The sequence below is a fragment of the Triticum urartu genome, chromosome 6A (genome assembly GCF_056163025.1).
Source record: "Triticum urartu cultivar PI428250 chromosome 6A, HENAU_Tu73, whole genome shotgun sequence".
Lineage (NCBI taxonomy): Eukaryota > Viridiplantae > Streptophyta > Magnoliopsida > Poales > Poaceae > Triticum > Triticum urartu.
In genome coordinates this window covers 404,691,223-404,706,548 of record NC_141878.1, presented here as the reverse complement: position 1 = coordinate 404,706,548, position 15,326 = coordinate 404,691,223, and the positions used below count along the sequence as shown (strand labels likewise).

The 15,326-nt window shown below is 46.2% G+C and overlaps 1 protein-coding gene across 1 annotated transcript; it reads right to left on the bottom strand.

Annotated features, from left to right (window-relative positions):
• Nucleotides 1-1,092: 1,092 nt before the first annotated feature.
• LOC147965418 (uncharacterized) lies at nt 1,093-5,748 on the bottom strand. The gene is made up of 2 exons (XM_087530452.1): nt 4,752-5,748; nt 1,093-1,550 (listed from the first exon to the last, which is right to left on the bottom strand). Exons 1-2 carry the CDS (start codon nt 5,560-5,562, stop codon nt 1,093-1,095), a joined length of 1,269 nt encoding a protein of 422 aa, XP_087386578.1. The 5' UTR covers nt 5,563-5,748.
• Between the last annotated feature and the right edge of the window lie 9,578 nt (nt 5,749-15,326).

Here is a 15,326-nt window from a genome sequence, read left to right as displayed (position 1 = left end):
CATACATCGGTATGTATTCTTTCCAATAAGTCATTAGGTCACACCATTGTTCCGGCGAACGAAGTTTTAGTCATCTTGCCCATGAGGCATGGTTCGCAAGTATCAAATGATTCATAATCAAGTCATTCCAAAAGTCCATCCGCATGGAGTTTCTTCATGCGCTTTACACCAACATGACCTAAATGGCAGTGCCACAAATATGTTGCACTATCATTATCAACTTTGCATCTTTTGGAATCAATATTATGAATATGTGTATCAGTACTATCGAGATTCAACAAGAATAGACCATTCATCAAGGGAGCATGACCATAAAAGATATTACTCATATAAATAGAACAACCATTATTCTCTGACTTAAATGGATAACGTCTCACAATAAACAAGATCCAGATATAATGTTCATGCTCAACGTGGGCACCAAATAACAATTATTGAGGTCTAAGACTAACCCCGAAGGTAGATGTAGAGGTAGCATGCCGACAGCGATCACATCGACCTTGGAACCATTTGTAACACCCCGGATATGATTTACCCAATTTGTACTCCAACTCTTGCCGTTTCCGGCCTTAAGTTATTTTATTTTCTCGGGTTCGGCTCTTTGTATCCGTGTGTTGTTATCGTTGTCATGCATCTCTTATCATGTCATCATGTGCATTGCATTTGCATACGTGTTCATCTCATGCATTCGAGCATTTTCCCCGTTGTCCGTTTCGCATTCCGGCGCTTCGTTCTCCTCCGGTGGTCATTTCTACCTTTCTTTCGTGTGTGGGGATTAAACATTTCCAGATTGGACCGAGACTTGCCAAGTGGCCTTGGTTTACTACCGGTAGACCGCCTGTCAAGTTTCGTATCATTTGGACTTCGTTTGATACTCCAACGGTTAACCGAGGGACCGAAAAGGCCTCGTGTGTGTTGCAGCCCAACACCCCTCCAAGTTGGCCCAAAACCCACCAAAACCTTCTCCATCATCTAGAGTGTTCGATCACGATCGCGTGGCCGAAAACCGCACCTCATTTGGACTCTCCTAGCTCCCTCTACCTCTATAAATAGAACCCCATTTCCAATTCCCGGATCTTCTCCCCCCTAACCCTAAAAATCGGATCTCCACCGCCGGACATGTCCGGACGGAGCCGGACGCGTCCGGATCCGCCACCGCCAACCGCCGCCTGCCACGTGGCGCGCCGCCACCCGCGCCCGCTCCGGCCCGCTCCGGCCCGGGGAGAGCCCCCGAGGCCCGAGCCGCCCGCCGCCCGATCCCGCCTCCACCGGCTCCCGGCCGACCTTCTCCTCCATCTCCGGCCGCCCGGGCCACCGCACCGCCATCGCCGGACCGCGCCGCTCCGGTCGCCGTCTCGCCGAGTCGCCCCGGCCACCGCCGGCCAACTCTGTCGCCGCGCCGCACCGCGCCGGTCGCCGCATCGCCGCACCGCGCCCCTCGCCGGCGGAGCCGAGCTCCACCCCGGCCACCTCGCCGCCTCCCCGAGCTCCGGCCACCTCGGTTTCTTCTCCGGCGAACAGCTCCGGCGACCTCGGGAGACGTGCCAGATCTGAGATCTAAAATCTCGAGGATTGACTTTTTGCCCGAAACCCTAGTTCATATGCTCATGTTCACCGCATCGTAACTTTGCATCCGTAGCTCCGTTTTTGGCATATAGCATATCAAAATGTTCGCCTCAGAGAGTACATCATTTCATTCCATTGCATCATTTTCATTTGAGTTCATCTTGATGCCCGAAATTCTGTTAGAAGAGTGCTACTTGAGATAATTGTCAGATCTGCTGCTCCATTTAGATATTTGTCAGTTTTGCCATGATTATTGTGTGCATGATATGCCCATGAGCTCTACATATGTTTTGTTAAGGGTTTTTCCATCTTTCCAGAGGTGCAATCCATGTATTTTTGTGATGTGTGTGGTGACTAGCACAAGCTTGCAAACTGAGGCACTTGGTAATGCTGATTTCAGGGACTTAGCATTTCCACTAAGTCCTTGATCTGTTTATCTCATATGGCCATATGTTCATGTTGTTTCCGAGTGACCCGTGCCTCTTTTAAGGATGATCAGTAAGGAGGTTTTGTTAATATTGTAGTGATCTATCCATCCATGTCTTTGTTTGCAATTATGGAGCACCCTAGCTTGAGTCAATCGAGCTCTACTTTTGTCATTTCGTGAATCTAGGCAGATTGTCTACTTGTTAGCGATTTTGCCGATGATGTTGTAGTTGGTCCGTGCATGCTATGTTATTGTTCTTGCCATGTCTAGCTTGCATTTTGTGTATTATTGATGTATGTATGCTTAGTTTGTCATGACTTGCTCTATAGTGAGTGCATCGAGCTCGTAAACATGCCTACTTGATATCTGTTTCAGCATGCTCTAGTTTTCACAAATCTGAGAACTGATTATGTTTTTGCCATGTTCACATGCTTGCAATTGTATTTTCTGATCCCTTTTGGCTCAAGGTCACTAAGGGACTTTTGTTAAGCTCTTTGAGTATCTCCATGCGATGCTTTACTTTGCCATGTTCACGTCCTGTAGCATGTAGTTTTGTTGCTCCAAAGAGAGCTACCTGATCTGAAATTCCAGACAAGTGTTAATTTCACTAAGTCTGAGATCTGTTTGTCATATGCATTTTTGCCATGCTTGTTTGAACCTGTTAATGGATGAATTGGCCATAGCTCAGTGCTATACTTTTGTTAAGCATCATGAATGCATCCCTGGCATGTATTTTTATGCCATTTTTTGGTGCTTTAGCTTGTTCATCTTGTTGCATTTAGATGGCTACTTGTTGTAAATCGCAGAACGTGGCCATATTTAAATCGCTTGCCATTTCCAAACCGTAGCTCCGATTCCGGCGTTCTTTATATCGTTTTCAAGTGATTTCATCTCATATTTCCAGTGGCACACTTGGATTCCCAAGTTGAGGCCAGGGTCATGTGTTCCTTGTCAAATCTTGCATATGCATCCCGCATCGCATCCCGCATAGCATACCATCTTTGCATCATATTGTTTGAGCTTTGCACGTGGTTGATTGTGTTCCGTTTGCTTGTTTGTCTTGTTTGGGTAGAGCCGGGAGACGAGTTCGCTAACGGGGATCCCGTTGAGTTTGCTTTCGAGGATCCAGTCAACTCTGACAACTTTGCAGGCAAGATGATCATACCCTCGAAATCACTACTATCTTTGCTATGCTAGATTGCTTGCTCTTTTGCTATGCCAATGCTACGATGCCTACCACTTGCTTTCAAGCCTCCCAAATTGCCAAGTCAAACCTCTAACCCACCATGTCCTAGCAAACCGTTGATTGGCTATGTTACCGCTTTGCTCAGCCCCTCTTATAGCGTTGCTAGTTGCAGGTGAAGATTGGAGACCGTTCCTTGTTGGAACATTATTTACTTGTTGGGATATCATTATATTGCCATGTTATCTTAATGCATCTATATACTTGGTAAAGGTTGGAAGGCTCGGCCTCTCGCCTAGTGTTTTGTTCCACTCTTGCCGCCCTAGTTTCCGTCATATCGGTGTTATGTTCCCGGATTTTGCGTTCCTTACGCGGTTGGGTTATAATGGGAACCCCTTGATAGTTTGCCTTGATTAAAGCTTTTCCAGCAATGCCCAACCTTGGTTTTACCATTTGCCACCTAGTCTTTTTTTCCCTTGGGTTTCCGGAGCCCGAGGGTCATCTTATTAAACCCCCCCGGGCCAGTGCTCCTCTGAGTGTTGGTCCAACCCGTCAGCCGCCGGTGGCTACCAGGGGCAACTCTGGGCTGGCCTACCGGAAGTTTAGACAATCTGAGTGTGCCCTGAGAACGAGATATGTGCAGCTCCTATCGGGATTTGTCGGCATATTCGGGCGGTGTTGCTGGACTAGTTTTAACCTGTCGAAGTGTCTTGAAGAACCGAGGTACCGAGTCTGATCGGAACATCTCGGGAGGAGGTCTATTCCTTCGTTGACCGTGAGAGCTTGTCATGGGCTAAGTTGGGACTCCCCTGCAGGGATTTGAACTTTCGAAAGCCGTGCCCGCAGTTATGGGCAGATGGGAATTTGTTAATGTCCGGTTGTAGATAACTTGAACCTTAACTTAATTAAAATGAATCAACTGAGTGTGTTACCGTGATGGCCTCTTCTCGGCGGAGTCCGGGAAGTGGACACGGTGTTAGAGTAATGCTTGCGCAGGTTGCTCTCTAGTTTCTCGCTCGTGCCTTGCCTCCTCTTCTCGCTCTCTTTTGCGAACAGGATAGCCACCATATATGCTAGTCGCTTGCTGCAGCTCCACTTATTTACCTTGCCTTGCCTATTAAGCTTAAATTGTCTTGATCGCGAGGGTGCGAGATTGCTGAGTCCCTGTGGCTCACAGATTACTTCCAAACCAGATGCAGGGCCTGATGATTCTGCTCCAGGTGACGCGCTTGAGCTCAAGTGGGGGTTCGACGATTACTCTCAATGATACTATGTTTCCTTTCCTGATGATCAGTAGTGGTGCCCAGTTGGGGTGATCGGGACCGTGTCGCATGTTGGGTTATCTTTAATTTTGGCGCCGTAGTCGGGCCATGAGTGTTTGAATGATGTAATGTTATTTATGTACTTGATTGACGTGGCGAGTGTAAGCCAACTATGTTATCTCCCCTTTTATTATCTATATTACATGGGATGTTGTGAAGATTGCCTAACTTGCGACCTATGCCTTCAATGCGATTATGTCTCTAAGTCGTGCCTCGACACGTGGGAGCTATAGTCGCATCGAGGGTGTTACACCATTCCTGACGTGCATCGTCACCTCGTCCTTAGCCAATCTTCGTTTATTCTGCAGCTCTAGTTTCAAGTTACAAATATAAGCAACCGAACCAGTATCAAATACCCACGCGCTGCTATGAGCATTAGTAAGGTACACATCAATAACATGTATATCAAATATACCTTTGTTCACTTTGCCATCCTTATCCGCCAAGTATTTGGGGCAGTTCCGCTTCCAGTGACCATTCCCTTTGCAGTAGAAGCACTCAGTTTTAGACTTGGGTCCAGCTTTGGGCTTCTTCTTAGGAGTGGCAAATTGCTTGCCATTCTTCTTGAAGTTCCCTTTATTTCCCTTGCCCTTTTTCTTGAAACTAGTGGACTTGTTAACCATCAACACTTGATGTTCCTTCTTGACTTCTATCTCTGCAGCCTTAAGCATTGTGAGAAGCTCAGGAATTGTTTTGTTCATCCCTTGCATATTATAGTTCATCATGAAGCCTTTGTAGCTTGGTGGCAGTGACTGAAGAACTCTGTCAATAACACTATCAACTGGAAGATAAACCCCCGGCTGAGTCAAGTGGTTGTGATACCCAGAAATTTTGAGTATGTGTTCATTGACAGAACTGTTCTCCTCCATCTTATAGCTATATAACTTGTTGGATACTTCATATCTCTCAACCCGGGCATTTGCTTTAAATATTAACTTCAACTCTTGTAACATCGCATATGCTCCATGTCGTTCAAAACGTCTTTGAAATCCTGGTTCTAAGCCATAAAGCATGGCACACTGAACTATCGAGTAGTCATCAGATTGACCCTGCCAGACGTTCATAACATCTGCAGTAGCTCCTGCGGCTGGTCTGTCACCTAGTGGTGCATCAAGGACATAATTCTTCTGTGCAACAATGAGGATAATCCTCAAGTTACGGACCTAGTTCGTGTAGTTGCTACCATCACCTTTCAACTTAGCTTTCTCTAGGAATGCATTAAAATTCAGGGGAACGGTAACTCAGGCCATTGATCTACAACATATATATGCAAAACTATAAGACTAAGTTCATGATAAATTAAGTGCAATTAATAAAATTACTAATGAACTCCCACTTAAATAAACATCCCTCAAGTTATGTAAGTGATACATGATCCAAATCAACTAACCCATGTCCGATCATCACGTGAGATGGGGTAGTCATCAATGGTGAACATCTTTATGTTGATCATATCTACTATATGACTCACGTTTGACCTTTCGGTCTCCAGTGTTCCAAGACCATGTATGTACATGCTAGGCTCGTCAAGTTTAACCCAAGTATTCTGCATGTGCAAAACTGTCTTACACCCGTTGTATGTGAATGTAGAGTCTATCACACCCGATCATCACGAGGTGCTTCGAAACAACAAACTTTGGCAATGGCGCATACTCGGGGAGAACACTTTTATCTTGAAATTTAGTGAAGGGATCATCTTATAATGCTACCGCCATTCTAAGTAAAATAAGATGCATAAAGGATAAACATGACATGCAATCAAAATATGTGACATGATATGGCCATCATCATCTTATGCTTTTGATCTCCATCTCCAAAGCATCATCATGATCTCCATCGTCACCAGCTCGCCACCTTGATCTCCATCGTTGCGTCGGGGTCGTCTCGCCAACTATTGCTAATGTATATGGTTAAAGTAAAGCAATTACATGGCGCTTGCATTTCATACAATAAAGAGACAACCCTAAGGCTCCTGCCAGTTGTCGATATTACAAAACATGATCATCTCATGCATCAACATATATCGCATCATATCTTGACCATATCACATCACAACATGCCCTGCAAAAACAAGTTAGACGTCCTCTACTTTGTTGTTGCAAGTTTTATGTGGCTGCTACGGGCTTCTAGCAAGAACCGTTCTTACCTACGCAAAAACCACAATGATGAATCATAAAGTTTGCTGTTGTAACCTTCTTCAAGGATCGGTCGTAGTCAAATTTGATTCAACTAAAGTAGGAGAAACAAACACCCGCCAACCAACTTTATGAAAAACTAGTTGCATGTCAGACGGTGGAACCGGTCTCATGTACGTGGACATGTAAGGTTGGTCCGAGCCGCTTCATCCCACAATACCGTTGAATCAAAATAAGACGTTGATGGTAAGCAGTATGACTATCACCGCCCACAACTCTTTGTGTTCTACTCATGCATATCATCTACGCATAGACCTGGCTCGAATGCCATTGTTGGGAAACATTGCATGGAAAAAAATCTACGCACACGCAAGATCTATCCATCGAGATGCATATCAACTAGGGGGAGAGTGTGTCTATGTACCCTCGTAGACCGTAAGTGTAAGTTTTTAGTAACGTGGTTGATGTAGTCGAACTTCTCCGCGATCCAACCGATCGAGTACCGAACATACGACACATCCGCGTTCAACACACATTCATCTCGGTGACGTCCACGCCTTCTTGATCCAGCAAGACGGCGAAGTATTGGATGAGTTCCAGCAGCATGACGGCATGGTCATGATGATGGTGATGCTATCTTCGCAGGGCTTCTCCTAAGCACTACGAAAATATGACCGAGGGTGTAAACGGTGGAGGGGGGCGCGCACATGGCTAAGAGATTGTCGTGGTTATGTGTGACGCCCCCCTCCCACATATATATATATAGGTGGCGGAGAGGGAAGAGGCCAAGAGGCGCCCCAAGTAGGGCCGAATCCTACTTGGGCTCCTGCCCTTGCCCCCCCCCTTCCTTATTTGCTTCCGGGAGAAAGGAAAGGGGGAGATAAAGGAAGGGGGAGGCCGAATCCCCCCCCCCCTTTACGTTCCTCCCCTAGGCCGGCTGCCATAGGAGGGGTGCGCCAGCCCCTTGTGGGCTGGTGTGCTCCCCTCTTTTGGCCCATATGGCCCATATACTTCCCAGGGATGCCCGGAACCCCTTCCGGTGATCCGATAACTACCCGGTGCACTCTGAAACTCTTCCAGTGTCCGAATACCATCATACTATATATCAATCTTTACCAACGGATCATTCCAGAGTTCCTCGTCATGTCCATGATCTCATCCGGGACTCTGAAAAAAATTCGGTCACCAAATCATATAACACTATATCGTCAATGAACGTTAAGCGTGCGGACCCTACGGGTTTGAGAACTATGTAGACATGACCGAGACACCTCTCCAGTCAATAACCAATAGAGGAACCTAGATGCCCATATTGGCTCCAACATATTCTACGAAGATTTTTATCGATTAAACCTTATGACAACATACATAATTCCCTTTGTCCATCGGTATGTTACTTGCCCGAGATTCGATCGTCGGTATCTTCGTACCTAGTTCAATCTCGTTACCGGCAAGTCTCTTTACTCGTTCCATAATACATCATCTTATAACTAACTCCTTAGTCACTTTGCTTGCAAGGCTTCTTATGATGTGTATTACCGAGAGGGCCCAGAGATACATCTCCAATACTTGGAGTGACAAATCCTCATCTCGATCTATGCCAACTCAACAAACACCTTCGGAGATACTTGTAGAACATCTTTATGATCACCCAGTTATGTTGTGACGTTTGATAGCACACAAGGTATTCCTCCGGTATCCAGGAGTTGCATAATCTCATAGTCAAAGGAATATGTATTCGTCATCAATAAAGCAATAGCAATAAACTGAACAATCAATATGCTAAGCTAACGGATGGGTCTTGTCCATCACATCATTCTCCTAATGACGTGATCCCGTTATTAAATGACAACACATGTCTATGGTTAGGAAACCTTAAACATCTTTGATCAACGAGCTAGTCTGGTAGAGGCTTACTAGGGACATGGTATTTGTTTATGTATTCACACATGTATTTAAGTTTCCGATCAATACAATTCTAGCATGAATAATAAAACTTTATCATGAATAAGGAAATATATAATAACAACTTTATTATTGCCTCTAGGGCATATTTCCTTCAATATATGCTTCCGCTTTTGGTCTATAAGGGTATGTAGACACACTCCCCTCTCGTTACTATGCATCTCCTAGATTAGATCCTGGGTATTTCATAGGAAATTTTTTGATTTTCATGCAATGTTCCCCATCAATAAGAACTTGCATGGCATCTTTTGTCCTACCCTCCTGTGGCAGTGGGGTCCATTAAGAAACTAAGGGATATTAAGGCCTCCTTTTAACAAAGAACCGGAACAAAGCATTAACACATGGTGAATACATGAAGTCCTCAAATTATAGTCATCCCCAGAGAGTATCCCAACTATTGTCACTTTGGGTATGCGGATCATAACAACAACAAGTGCATATAACTAGCAGATTGGATCAAGAACTCAAATATATTCATGCAAACATAGAGCGTTCAAATCTGACATCATGTCGCTCGGGCCCTAGAGACAAGCATTAAGCATAGCAAAGTCATAGCAACATCAATCTCAGAACATAGTGGATACTAGGGATCATGCCCTAACAAATTGACTCGATTACATGATAAATCCCATCCAACTCCATGACCATCCAACAAGCCTACAAAGGGATTACTCACTCCCAGCAGTGAGCATCATGGAATTTTTGATGATGATGATGTCGATGAATCCCCCTCTCTGGAGCCCCGAACGGAGTCCATCTCATCCCTCCCGATGAAGAACAAGAGGTGGCGATGGCTCCGAATCGTAAAACGCGATGGAACTTTCTCTCTGATTTTTTTCTCCACGAGACGGTACCTATGGACTTGGAGGTAGGGCAAATGAAGTCTTCAAGGGCCCACAAGCCTGGGCGGCGTGCCCTAGGAGGGGCCACCTGAGCTTGTGGCTCTCTGGTGTCCCCCTCTGTTAGATCTTTTCGCCAGTATTTTTATATATTCTAGAAAAAATCTCTGTAAAGTTTCAGCCCAATCCGAGAACTTTTATTTCTGCTCAAAAAATAACAGCATAGTAGTTTTGCTGAAAATAGCGTCAGTCCGGGTTAGCTCCATTGAACTCATGCAAATTAGAGTCCAAAACAGGAGCAAAAGTGTTTGGAAAGTAGATACTTTCGAGACGTATCACCATCCCAGAGGGGGAAGCCATCACGGAGGTCATCTTCATCATCCTTGCTGCCTATATGGTGATGCGTGAGTACTTCATCCTCAGGGTTTAGAGTTTGTAGCAGTAGCTATGTATTTGATCTCTCTCTCTCTCTCGCTCGCTCGCTCTCGTGTTCTTGATTTGACACGATCTTGATGTATCATGAGCTTTATCAATATAGTTGGATCACATGATGTTCACCTACCTCTCTTATTTTCGTGGTGAATTGAGTCTTGATCTTTGATGTTTCTTTATGTTGGATTGAATATTTTGGATTCCATATCACTTGATGCATGTCTCACTCGCGGATACTCGTGGTGAAATTGGGGTATCTAGGTGACATTATAGTTGATTGATGCGTATCATATATATGGTATATGGTGTTGTCATAGTACGATCCCTAGAACTATCTGTGACACTTTGTAGTGGTTCATAAGATTGATTGGAAACACAACTTTGAGGTGGTTTACTACCTAGGCAATTTGATCCTACTTTGTCTGATCAGACAAGAGACTTTTAAGTGATTCTTTGCCGCACTTTGAGAGATTCTTATGTGATTCAATTATGTTAATGATGTTGAGAGATTGCACTAGTGAAACTATGAACCATAGGCCTTGTTTCTAAGCATTGGGGCACCATTTTCACACACTTTTGTTGCTTGCTACCTTGCTGTTTATTTGATCAGATTATAAAACCTATTTCTACCATCCATGTTACACATCTATCATCATCTCTTTGCCAAACTAGTGCACATATACAACTGACAATTGTATTAGGTGTGTTGGGGACACAAGAGACTTCTTGTATTTGGTTGCAGGATTGTTTAAGAGAGAACCATCTTCATCCTACACCTCCCATGAATTGATAAACCATAGGTCATCCACTTGTGTGAAATTTGTTGTTGTCCTACAAAACTCTGCGTTTGGAGGCCCAATAGAATCTACAAGAATAAAGTTGTGTAGCAGACATCAGAGTCACAGCATGGTCTTGAGCTACCATCCTTATTTTTGATGGGCTGATGACTGTGGCCCATGGCCCAGGGTCTTCTTGGCCGAGTCGTCGTGGGGTCATGGGCTTAAATGGGCCATCCATATACTTGGGTCTACCTCGCATTTATAACCCCGACAGTAGCCCCCGAGTCAGTCGAGGTCTTGGTAGAGAGAATGGTCGTATGCTTCTCCTTGGCAAGGTGTCCGACTATTCGGCGAGCTTGAGTTTCGACTAAGAGACTTTGGTGGACTCAGTATGTTCATGCCCTCGGAGGACAAAGAGGCAAGAAAATCGGATGAAGACTTGGCAATACCCATTTTTCAATCTCTTCTAGAGAAGATGGCCCGTGGTCCAATTGTATGCATATCATCCGATTCCAAGTGGTGATCTGGGGCATTTGGGCTCGATCATATCAAGCATAGCCATTCGGTATCCATCATGAGGAACACTTGCCAGATGCGTTTCTGCGGAACCAAGTCTGCGCAGCCGGATATTCGGTTCTTCGAAAAGAATCTGACTCGCGCCACGGGGAGGTATCTCGGGCGCTCCTTGCTCTTACACAGAACGGATCTACGACGAGTGTCGCTTCACTCAGGTTTCTTCGAGTGTCTGGCACTCGGATAATCATCGTGCCTCGGGCATGGGTTGCACGACTAGGGACGGACCCTACCAGCCGATTTGATTCGTGATTCTCAGTCCACTGAAGGTCCTTAGCCGATTGGAAGGCGAGTTGTGAGCAGTCATCATTGCGAATCTTTATGAGTCATCACATCGAGATCTTTTGCGTGTCCGTCGGGTTTCTTTCACACCGCGTGTGAGGGAAGACTCCTCGAATTCCTCGAGCCGACTGATAGAAAATCCAAGTGACGCTCTGCGGTGTAGTGGGTTTTAAATGTTGATCGTGTGGATTCCTGTGCTGAATTGACGCCATGACTCCTTTTTTGACACGTGCCGCGTAGGTTTGCGGCAGTTCGTTGCCCACTCTAGTATAAATATCGAGCCGAAGGATTTTGCACGTCCCCCACCTATCTCGCAGCCGCCTGAGTAGTTCCACCTTTCTCTTTGTCTTCAACCCCCCGAGCTCACGGATAGTCTTGTCTTCCTCCACCCGTGGTGACGAAAAAGGCGTGTGTGGAGACAAAGATGTCGCGGACAACGAAGGAGGTGTCGGTGACCTCGAAGGCCATTAGTACAAGGTCGTCCGCTACTATTATGCACAGTTTAGGTTTATTATAGTTTAAATTTATTTCAAACTTGTTAAATTCATCTGTTTATATGTAAAAATAATAATGAACTTTCTTAAATTCCGGTTAGATGGCCGGCGTTTGACTGGATGTCCGTAAATATGTTGGCGCATACCTCCAAACATGTCCACGATATTTGATGATGTGCATTTGGTGATCCGGGTAGGAGGTGCGTCACAGTCAGATGTGAGTTCGTTGATGTAATATGTTGAGTCAACAAAAAATAGTACTTGCTCCGTTCTAAAATAAATGACTTAATTTTAATACAAAGTTAGTATAAAATTGTGTCATCTATTTTGGAACAGAGGGAGTAGCTTTTATTATTAAAAAAGCAATGCATATAGCCAAACATATCGCTTCAACTCTCGCCAATAATGCAGGTGTGCAAGGACGGCGCACGGCAAGTACGAATGGCTGCGAGGAAACATGGGATGATTTGGTTAGCCACATGCATGTGGTCTGGGATTTGATTTGGACAGAGCCACGGAGCGTGGATTAATCAAGTCGAGTCACGGTGTCGCTTGCACGGCCGCGGCTGATATGCCCAGGCCGGACAAAGCAGAGCTAGTTATTGCTGCTAGTAGGAGTTGTTACCCGTCTGGGCACCCACCAAGATTCGAAGGATCGTGGTAAGCAGGCGCCTTTTAGCCCGTCCAGCTTAATTTAAACCTAGCTTTGCTGGGGACTACTGTAGTAGTACTACTAGAAAACTATAATCACACACACACACACACTACCGTATCAGCAGCAAGCAGCTACAGGAGTGGACTCGAGTCGAGCCCAGAACACGTATGTACAGTACAGTATGCGCCACTAACTCGCCCGTCGTCGCTACTGCACGCACGGTCATGGCGAATTGGCGAGATCGAGCGAGCAAACAGTCCCAGGGGCCATGGGGTGCCACAGTACCTGCTGTGCTGTGCTCTCTCGACAAGGAGGGAGGCCTGGCGGGCTGGCCCATGGAGATCACAATAAATCACTTACGTACGTACCAAAATGTAGCACGGGCGGCGACAAGCGCAGGAGCACGACTGATCTAAGCGGAAGGGAGCTGCTGATTCAAGGACCAAGGGCCCGGGATCAAGGCGTCCGTGGAGGCCACGGAGACGATCTCTTCCGCTGTAGCTGACGCGGAGCCATAGATTTTGCGCACGACGGCAGACGCAGACGGGGACTCACGTATACATGATGCGCTCCACTGCAATAATTGCGTTGCGTACAGGCACAGGTACAGCTGATTCGGATCGGAAAGGCGGAAGGACATGATCGATCGATACTAGACTGCTCCTATGTGGAATGGCTGGCTGTTTTTGGAAGGAAGGAGCGTCGTGCACGCGTATGCATGCGATTGAAACGGGATCCGGCTTGTCTGCTCTCTTCTCATGCTCTTATCCGTACTTCTACTTTATCCTACGGTTGTTTTTTTTCTCTTTTCTTTCTAATCTAATCATATGCATGCGTTTGAAACGCATCCGGCTTGCCTGCTCCCTTCTCATGCTCCCATCCACTTCATTCTACGGTTGTTTTTTTTTCTTTTTTCTTTATAATCTAATTATCTCCCCCCTGATTTTAAAGGGATGGGGTCATGCCTTATTTTGTTCTAATCAAATCAAGCCACGTACGCGTGAGCACGGATGGGCACACGCCGGGGGAGTAGGCAAGTCTCGTACTTTGAAACGGATCCGGATTGCCTGCTCCCTCCCCATGCTTCCATCCGTGCTTCCATTTCATCCTACAGTTATTTTTTTCTTTTTTTTTCTAATCTAATCATCTTCCCCCCTAATTTTAAGGGGATGGGGTCGTGCATTATTTTGTTCCAATCAAATCAAGCCACGTACGCGGGAGCACGGATGGGCACACGCCGGAGGAGCAGGCAAGTATCGTCCTTTGAAATGGATCCGGCTTGCCTGCTCCCTCCCCATGCTTCCATCCGTGCCCCCACTTCATCCTACGGTATGCTCCTCTGACATGTGCCCATCCGTGCTTCCGCGTACGTAAGGCCCGGCCTCATCTCCTTAAAATCAAGGGATGATTAGATTATAAAAGAAAAAAGAAAAAATAACCATAGAATGAAGTAGGAGCATGGATCAGAGCATAGGAAGGGAGCAGGCTGATCATTGAAACGGACGGATGAGCCTCCGGTCCGGACGTCATTCTTGCTTGCCTGAGCTTGCATGGCCGCAGCACGGCGCAGTTGATCACACCGTGAGTAATGTTTGGTAAGCAGGCAGAGGAAGGGAAAGGTGGCCTGCCACTTTTGCTAGAGGGCCAAGGTCTCGGCATGTTAGCATGGATATGGAATTTGGGGACCGTAGGAGCAGTTCTTGTGGGCATCACTAGACGATTTTGTGCATCCACCATCTTTTCTCGCCGGCAGAGGAGAGTTGGGCGGTGCCCGGTATTAACGTCGTTGTGGTCGTCATCGTCGAATGGAAAGAAGATAAGGGCCCCGCCGCATAATAAGTAACATATGGGGGTGTGATCAAATCTCAATCAACTAAGATTTAACTAAGTCTAAACACGCACAGAAAAAACACGCACAGAAAAAGAAAGAGAAAATTTAAAGTATTTTTTGCACGGTCGACTGAGATTTAGCTATCCCGATAACATATATACTCCCTCAAATTATGAACATAGGTTTTCGTCCAACTTTAAAGGTTGTTTTGACAGGCCGGCATTAGTGCTAACTGGAATTTTTTTTCAGAATTCGCAAGAGTGAGATGGACGTGTGAAAGACCTTTTTTTTTAAAGGATAACGCCGGTGTGGAAGACATGAAGTATGCATTTAGACTCAATGAGAGCAGGTCCACTCCCTCCCTAGCGCCAATCTAACCTTGGTAGGCGCCTCTAGGCTGCATGGCGGGCGAAAGTGAAAGCCCATGAACGTCACTCCAGATCCGCCATGACCACCTTTCAACGGCGCAATGGAGTGCATGCGCGCGGCCGGATCTGCGCACAAACGAAACGGACGCGGCGCCCGCACACACACACACACGCACACATACTCCTACATAGTACGCGGTTGCAGCAGGTACGCGTGATGATAGCACCATGATATCGCTTTCTTCAGCCCGGCGGCCCCTTAGCCCTAGGTGGGTGACAAAAGAGGCAAAATGGCTACGCACCCGGCCGGCCGGTAGAGGGACGATCGAATCGAAGCCGTGGCCAAATCCGCCGCATCTCGCGCGCCCCACCATTGTTCTGGGATTAGATTGGAAAGGAGGAATGATTTCGCTTGCTTGGCCGATGGAGCCGCAAAAGCTACGCTCGCTCGTCATGCAACAGCTTGACGCCTAGC